The sequence below is a fragment of the Balaenoptera borealis genome, assembly GCF_965194805.1.
Source record: "Balaenoptera borealis genome assembly, chromosome: 11".
Lineage (NCBI taxonomy): Eukaryota > Metazoa > Chordata > Mammalia > Artiodactyla > Balaenopteridae > Balaenoptera > Balaenoptera borealis.
Window position 1 is genome coordinate 13154331 of NC_138868.1, and position 9567 is coordinate 13163897.

The 9567-nt window shown below is 34.5% G+C and overlaps 1 protein-coding gene across 1 annotated transcript; it reads left to right on the top strand.

Annotated features, from left to right (window-relative positions):
* Positions 1–5109: 5109 nt before the first annotated feature.
* On the top strand, positions 5110–9293 carry LOC309605413 (olfactory receptor 4P4-like). The gene has a single exon (XM_082341262.1). It carries the CDS (start codon positions 5368–5370, stop codon positions 6298–6300), a length of 933 nt encoding a protein of 310 aa, XP_082197388.1. The 5' UTR covers positions 5110–5367; the 3' UTR covers positions 6301–9293.
* Positions 9294–9567: the final 274 nt, after the last annotated feature.

Genomic DNA, 9567 nt, shown 5'->3' on the forward strand with positions numbered 1-9567 from the left:
TGTCTCCTTAGGTAGGTTTATTCCTAGATATTTTATTCTTTTTGTTGCAATGGTAAACGGGAGTGTTTTCTTAATTTCACTTTCAGATTTTTCATCATTAGTATATAGGAATGCAAGAGATTTCTGTGCATTAATTTTGTATCCTGCTACTTTACCAAATTCATTGATTAGCTCTAGTAGTTTTCTGGTAACATCTTTAGGATTCTCTATGTATAGTATCATGTCATCTGCAAATGTTATACTCTAGGAGATGTGTGCTGGGAGATGCAGCGTCCTCCACAAACTGAACTGAGGCAACATTAATGTTTTCCTTTTACCTGCAACTCAGTTTTCTTCTCTTTCTACTTCTCTTCTTTCTGAGGTGTGAGTGTTACGAACTTTCTTTCCAGGTCATTAGAGTTTTCTCATAATTGTCCCCATACTGAAACAGAAACTGATCGGTACCTAGTTTCAGAGGAAAAATATGACTTGATTGATATAATTATTTTTAGGTCTTTGAATAATATTAAAAAAAAGTTCAGCTTCACTTTGGTCAAATTATCCCAATGGGAATTTCCAGACTCACAGAGATACTGCCATAAATGTCTGCAAGTTACATATCTCCCAGGTAAAGTTGTTTAGAAATCAGACAGGAACAATGTGTTGTCTTTGTCTTCATTTTCACCATAGAATATAATAAAAATGCTATTTAAAGGAAATGAAGAATAGTTGCCAACATAAATGCTGAAGGTACCATTTTATTCTCTTAAATACTAAAATAAAACTGGGGAAAGACTCTTGAATTTGCTTAAGAAAAAAGCTGCACACCTTACCTTAGAGAGCAGGTAAGTTCTATTTTCAGAATTCTTCAGAATTATTTGCACAGTGAGACTTATTACTGCATATTCATTGAATTTACTGGTTAATTCTAAGTATGGTACTGTGAAACATTACATGTACCTTAGATTTAAGCCAAATACCTGGTGAGTTGGACATGAGTTTTCTTTAATCAACCCACAATTAATCACTGTCCTTAGGTCAATAAGAAATATATTTTTAGAATTTATTATTAAAATATTAATTTAATGACCATTTCCCCCTTGGCTAATGTTTGTTAGAAAACTTTAACCATATTTTATATACAGTCAGCATTTGAAACTATCTGCTTGGTAATATAGAGCATCTTTGGTGGCTACATATGTTTTATAGAATTCATATATGATAACTTACACTTTCTATGCCAATTGTATAAAATAATTAAAAACATGACAATGATTAATATTTTTCACAACTTGGGGAATGTTAAGGGGAAACAAAGCAGAAAGTTAGTGATTTATATTCAGTGAAGGATATAGAAAATCTGAAAAGGAAAAACTCAAGAAGTACAGAGTATGTCAAACCACTCTATTCCTACTTCCTATCAATTGTCTGAATGTGTCATATTTATAGTTTGAGTTTCTCATTCCTGTATTTAAACACCACTTATTCTATTACAATTCAACCAAAACTGAGCTATTTATTAAAATAGGAAGTTAATGAAGATGATCTGAATAATCCTTCAGAATGAGTGAAAGGGTGGAGAATAAAGCATGGTCAGGTTTAGTTCTGTACATTTTGGAGACCATCCAGGTTGGAGACCACCACGGTTTTAGGGAAAGTGACCAAGTTTTAACATATAAGCCTGATGTCAAGAGTCTAGTCTCCAAGTACACCAGGGAAGTAATAAATGGGGGAAGGTTACAGGGATGGGTTTATGTGACCTCCAAATGATTTTTGCTAACAAACAGGATACTAGTCAAAATTAGAAGAACCATTCTAAGTGGATCTTTCTGTGTCTCTATCATTCTGAAGTAAATTTGATTATAAACATCTCTTAAATACATGACAAAACAAGTATAATGATAATGACATATAATTAAAATGAATTTCCATTTCATTCTATCAAACATTTAAATTACATTTATTCATTAATTTGGCAAATACATACTGAATACTTAAAACAATCAAAGTATAGGGTGGGGACATAATGAGGAAAGGAATAGAATTAATAATTTAATTCATGATGAGACAAAGTGCCATCTGATTGATTAAATTATGAATGTATTATCTAATTCATTGAATCTTTCATAATTCATCATTTCATTATCCAGTCACAATCTTACTATGGGAGAACTAGGTAACTATCTTACTAAATGAGAATTTCAGTAAAGCCTACCTTGGTAATTTTAGTCTTTTTCCCACCTAGCACAATTTCTGGCACATAGTAATTAATAATTAAGAACTTTCCCCACATCAACAGGAGATGAGTTTTATTTTCCTTTCTTTAGAGATTAAACAAGTGAGGTGGCTTAGAAAGTTCACATAATCTGTCCCAAAGTCAGGCGTCCACTATTCTACATAGATCTGAATGGCATAAATTTTATTTATTTATTTTTTTTCATTATGTCCAGGTCAGGGAGAAAATGAGGCACTGGCCCTAACTCTCACCAAGATAAGATTTCCTTAGAGAGATAAGCTAAAGCATTTAACAGTATCTGGCAATAATTAGAAAAAAAATATGAAGCAAGGTAGACAGTTCTAAGAACCAAAAGACTTAGAGTATTTGAGTATTCATTGCATGGTGGGCTATAGTGAAATCTACCTGGAAGTAGTAGGAGTTTAATACACTCTGATAGGATTGAACAAGGATTGATTGGGAACCACAAGTCCAGCTCCACTGCTGCAGGGAATCATTAGGAATCCCAGGAAAGGATATGTAAGTTTGAACTGCAGATGCTGGAGATTTCTATATACCTGGATTGCATAAAGGGAATTTAAAATAACAGGCTATAAACGATCCAAAGAAAGGGATAGCTCCAGGAGTTTCTGCTTCTTTCTGGGGAAAAGACCAACTTTGTTGTTATTCTGAGACTGGATCAGTTAATCTTAAAGGAGATAACAGAGACAATAACCTGAAGGTGAGTTGTAAATTTATTTTGACGTGTTTGGAAAATAAGTAAATAGTTATCAACACCCAGCTGCTGACACCTTCTAATTTATGTCAGAACCATGGACAGTTCAGGTCCAGAGGCGGTCCTTAAAGATCTAGTTTAACTGCCACAGCTTACTTATGGTTAAACTGAAGTATAAAAAAGGGATGCAGCATATTATAAATCAAAGTTAGGAAATAGTACAACAAGATGAAGGAGACAATATTTTGTTTCATTTTCCAAATAGTCCAGTATTTTAAAGAATATCTTCTGTTAAGTTGATATTATTTATTTTTTAAAATATGAAAATATAAAATGATTCTTGTAGATATATTAGTCATACTTTCTTATTTTCTATAGAAATAATTAAAAATAGGGAAAATACTTTCAAGTTATTCCAAAATATAGATTATAGTTTTTGAGTCATGCATTATATAGATTTTGTATTTTAAAAAGTAAATTAATTAATAGGTCATTTTTCATATTTTCCCCTCTTTCTAATATACTAGACTGAGTGTGTTTACATGATTATAATTTTTAAAAGAGTTTTGTGTTTTGTATGAAATATCCAAGTATTGGTAAACAAAATAATCTGCATTTAAAAATCCTTTGTTTATTTTCTTGATAATTCATAATCATTTCATTGATTTTCCACTTTCAGCCTGCAAACACACTTTTCTCAAAATGGCATTTACATTGTCTTTCTCAAATATGATTTGACCTGTTATCTGATAAAGAATCTCACAGAGGCAGGATTTTGGAAAACCTGTGAGGGAAAAAAAGGCTGAGAAAAGTTAATTGATCAGTTCACACAGCAAGTGTGAAATAAAGAATAAGCTGTGACTGAATATTTAACTTACAGTGTTTCCCACCAAATCAGAAAAATATAATTTAAGAGAGAAGTTAGAGTAGAGCACTGCATTCTTTTAAATGATTGGTAATAATTTTAAAAGCCTAAAATGTAATTGTTAGTTGAATGAGATGGCTTATTTGACCACTACGAATATCCCCTCTTCATTATTCAGTAGGAAGCATATCAAAATGTCATTTTGTGGCCATTGACGATAACTCTCATATACTAGATAGATTTATGTTTTTTTCTCTTCAAAATCCTACTTTATGTACACAAATTTGAATGGTGATTCCACTGAAAGGAAAAAAAGGAGGGGAGTGTTACAGCTTTGAAAATAAATTGTGAATATATTGGCTCTGAAATTATGAGTAAACAAAATAAAATATTTTAAATACCAAGGTCCAGTGTTTTATATAACTGAAGTAGAGAATTTATGGTGTGATTTAGTGGAATGATTGTTTCTCAGTAATTCTTCCTTAGCCTATGATTCTTGAACTTCTACCAGTAGAAAGGTTTTGATTTGTCCTAAGGTGTAATAGTTATTAACACATTATTAGAGCTGGTCTTACTTTACAGCAATGAGTAGGAGGAGGAGAAGGTAGAAATAACAGGAATGAAAGTAAGAAAAGCCTGAAATACTAAGATGGATGATGTAGGGACAGAAAGGAGCATGCATTTTCAGGATGGCTGATTATTGAGACGAGTTGAAGAGTTTGTGTACATCAATTAGAAAGAAGCCAATTTATGCAAGTGAGTAAGCCATCGTATGAGACTAAAATTCAAGCAAAACTTGCTATTATTATCCTTGAATGCCTTGCTGAATGTCAAAAACAAATATTTTAAAAGTCTGAGATGATAAATGTTTTGAAAAATAGAGATCATTATACTTTGCTTGTTATCCTTTTGGTTGACTATAAAATATAATATTTTATTTGTAAATTAAGCACAAGAGAAATATAGCCTATTTTGGCCATGTGTATATGGCTCATGATTCCAAATTTGCTGATTTTTTTCTATTTATCCCCTTTCCACCTAGGAGAGACAGCAGGAAATTTCTCACATATAACGTTATCCACATATTATACTTCATATATTTGCACTATTTGTATTTTCACTCAATATTTCATTTCTGTGTGTATTTTCTAATAATAAACAGTGAGAACAGGAAAGAGATATCTGGGGTTTTTTTTCTGCAGTACCATTTCTTGAATTCTACCAGGGCATAATATCCAGTTATGTTTGATAATAGATGCTAATAGAATGGTTACATAAATATACTGCATTCAAAAAACAAAATATATATATATATATACTGCATTCTACAACGTTAGTTAGTCTTCATCTCAGGTACCTAAGATTTTAACCAGCAATTAACGTCTTCAAGAAAGGGAAAAGAAGAACTCCAGGAAAGACTTCCTAAATAAAAATCTAATCATTTTCTTCAACTTTTGAACCCTTTCCATTACGATCTGCCCCATGACAAGGAATGATATGCATCACTATATTTAAATATTTATAAGAATCGATAATTATCTAATTTCAGCTGGCTACAAACTGCTCTGAGTCATGGAAAATAATAATAACATCACAGAATTTATTCTCTTAGGACTTTCTCAGAAAAAGGAAATTGAAGTCCTCTGTTTTTTCCTGTTCTTGCTTTGTTACATTGTCATTTTGATCGGAAACCTACTTGTCATGATTTCTATCACCTGCAGTCAACTTATTAACCAGCCTCTGTATTTCTTCCTGAGTTACCTCTCTCTCTCAGACCTTTGCTACACCTCCACTGTGACCCCCAAGTTGATCACTGACTTGCTGACAGTAAAGAAGACCATTTCCTACAATGGCTGCATGACACAGCTCTTTACCATGCACTTCTTTGGGGGGATGGAGGTCTTCATCCTCACAGGGATGGCCTATGACCGCTATGCAGCCATCTGCAAGCCCCTGCATTACACTGTCATCATGACCAGACAGAAGTGTGCTGCCATGATCGCTGCTTCCTGTGCTGGGGGATTCCTGCATTCCTCTGGTCAGTTTCTCCTGGTCATCTTTTTACCCTACTGTGGCCCCAATGAAATAGATCATTACTTCTGTGATGTGTATCCTTTGCTGAAACTGGCCTGCACTGACACCAGCAGAATCGGTCTCCTGGTCATTGCCAATTCGGGCCTGATGAGCCTGGTGACTTTTGCGGTCTTGTTGATATCTTACGCTATGATCTTATATACTGTCAGGTCCTACTCTGTAAAGAATCGCCGCAAAGCTCTCTCCACCTGCAGTTCCCACATCACTGTGGTGGCCCTCTTTTTTGCTCCTTTATTCTTTATTTATTTTCGACCAGCAACTACTTTACCAGAAGACAAAGTGTTCGCTCTTTTTTATACTATCTTTGCTCCCATGCTCAACCCTCTAATCTACACACTGAGAAACATGGAGATGAAGAACGCCATAAAGAAACTATGGTGCCATATCACAGGAAGAAAGGAAATGAACTGAAAGACATCCCTGATTTTCACCACTGAGCTTGTTGAATATAAGACTTCTCTATTCTGAAAACTTTAAAATGCATAATGTTTGCCTATGTATTTGTGTCTAGCAACATGTATAGGCTCAAATATGAGCAAAATTTACAATTCCAAGGATTTGTCCAGGCACTCTGCTACGCTCTCTTCTAGCTTTATTATTTATATCTCTTTTGCCCCATTGATTGTTTGGCTGTGTAACCAGTTTGCATATTTAGCAGCAGACTATTAAAGCCACCATGCAATACAAATCAACACTGAGAGCCCATATAGCTCATTCTTATATGTGACCATATTCAAGGAAGCTAATTCCAGCCACCAAACAATGATTTAAAAGATAATTCCAATCTTTCACTTGCATCACTTAGAGAATATTATAAAAGACCAAATTTATGACCTGCCACAATATTTCTTAAAAAAATCATCTTCTACTCTGATAATTTGTAGCCAGTGGCGATCTGGAACTTCTCACATGCCTAAGCCCCACATCAAACTCTTTTCTTTTGTTCTAATGAACTTTATCTACCAGATCTGTTTAGGTACAAGCGAACTGCAACTCTCTGATTCTAGCGCCTTATAGTGTATTTGTTAAGGGCATGAGTTCTGGACCCAGAATTGCTTACTAATTATGAGGAGTAGGACATATACCCATGAAAGCCTCTATTAATGATAATAATAGACCAACATTCACAGCCTTGTGAGGATATGTGAAGGGCTGAAACACTGCCTGTCACACAGTAAGTGCTCAATAAGCATGAGCTAGTTTTATTGCCCAACCCCGTTATGCATCAGAAAAGTAACCATTTTGACAATAACTTTCCTCCGGAGCAGTGGGAGTATAAGCATGGGAAAAAGTTAAGGAACACATATTGACATCATGTTCCTGTTACTGGTGAAATTAAATTTTTCTTAGAGTGGGCAAGTAGAAAATATCAGTTAAACTCAATGGGTACATTTTTTTGGCACTGTACAAGTTAAAGGCAGTTTTTTCAGCAGGAATTGAAAGTCACCCAACATCAGAAATGGCTAGGAGCAAAATCAGGCCAGTGGATAATTGGTTAGGAATGGGGAGAATCCCAAAGGTCTTTAAAAACTTCACTGACATAACATACTTTCATGAGAATCTGTTTTCAAATTGTATAGAAAGACATACTAAATAAAAATGAGTTACTGTTGTTAAGGGTTCCTAAAATGGATGCATAATATAAAGAGAAAAATAGCATAGTTCTGTTACTCAGTTTAAAATGCCCAGCAAATAAACCTGAAAATATTATGTGCTAGAAATTCTACAGAAATATCCTAACATACTTCCGGGTTGTTGTTTCTTTAAATCTAAGTCTTGACAGCTATCCCAAAACTCCTGAGGAGGGCTCACACAGTATACATGTCAGAGAATGTATAGAGCAGGAAAGTGAAAGATCACTTTCTGGTGTGAAATAAGCAGGGTCTCTTTCTCATAAAAAGACCCGCCAAGCCTCGAAGTTCCCCTCTGTTTCAGAAGCCCTATCCTCCAGCCAACCAGACTTGTATCACTGAAAAATAAAACTTCAAAAATTAATACAAATGTTTCTGTTTTATTTTTATCCTTGGAATAAAAGTTTTGAAGAGGGATAATTAAAGCACTTGGAGTTTGCAGCAACATGGATGGACTGAGAGATTATCATACTAAGTGAAGTAAGTCAGAAAGAGAAAGACATATACCATATGCTATCACTTACTTGTGGGATCTAAAAAAAAATGATACAAAGGACTTATTTACAAAACATATATATATATATATACACATATACATATATGAACTGAATCACATGGCTGTGTAACAGGGAAGAGCTAAATTGGACTCCATGTTCGATCTGTTTCTTTGACTTTAAAACCTTTGCTTTTCATTGCTTTTGTTACTATAATCACACATAATGGCCTACCTCAGGGAACCCTGCGCCTCTGCTTGAATGTTAAACTAAAATGCCTCTGTTCAGCTCACAGGGAGACATCTGACCCTGTCCACCTGTGGATGGCTGCAAGAAAGAAGAAATGAACACATCCCCTCCCCGAGGCTGGCCATTCCAGGGGATATTTGCAAAACTTATGGCCTTTTTATTTTACTTCCTCATCTCCTTCCCCCCTCTCTGTGCTATAAAAGAAACCCCGATAAGATGGTTTTTCAGAGACACTAGCCTGCCATCTTCTCGGTCTGCCAGCTTTCTGAATAAGGTCGTATTCCCTGCCTCAACACCTCGTCTCCGAGTCATTGGCCTGTCATGTGGCGTGCAGAGTGAGCTTGGACTCGGTAACAGCTGTACACCTGAAACTAACACAACATTGTAAATAAGCTATACTTAAAAAATAAATAAATAAACAAACAAATACTTGGAGCAAAAAGACATTGGTCATACCAATCATTAAGCAGGGAATTCTAATTTAACTCCTTCACTTTTGCCCTTTGATCTCCTCCCTTCTCAGCTTCTCAAGAACATCACTTCATTGATTCTCCCATCTTTCTCTGCATCAGCCATTTTTCTCTCTCCAATTGGATCATTAATATCGCATATAACTATAGGGAAAGCATGATGAGATTCTTTGCAATTTAGTGAGTGACCTTACTAGCTCTTGCATTCAGTTCATCCACCTTTCATTACCTTTGGCTAAGGTATTTTACAACTCAAAAATATAGAAGTTGACTCATAGAAAATAATAGCAATGCCAACAACTCCTGGCCATAGAAATACAAATTTGTTCTGTGAAATGCAATTGATTATAGCTCTGTGGATATTGGGCTAGTTTTGCATCCACTTATAAATTCATTTCAGCACTCCTTACTGACTATAAATGTGTGGTACACTGTTTTTGTCTGAAACAATGGTAACACCTTACTGGTTTCTGCATTAAATTCTAAGTTAAATAAAATCTTTGACATGTTCTTTCATTATTTGCATAAAAACCACTTTTACATCCTCTTTTAAAATTTATCCTTTGACAATGATAAGCTTTAAAATATTGCTGAAATTAGAAAGAAGCTATAAAAATAGATCCATTCACAGATACCCGCTGTTTAAAAAAATTCAGCGATAAATGAAAGATCTGACAAGCTTTCAGACAAACAATAAAGACAAAGTAAATTTTTTAAAAGATGAATTCAATCATGTGATTTCAGCTTTTGAACAAATATAGAGACTACATTTTCAGGTACAAAAAGGATGAGAAAATACAATTGTCTTCCGGAATTATGTGAAGTAAAATTCAG

Coding starts and splice junctions, on each gene's coding strand:
- LOC309605413 (XM_082341262.1), top strand. CDS start 5,368: ATGGAAAATAATAATAACATCACAGAATTTATTCTCTTAGGACTTTCT.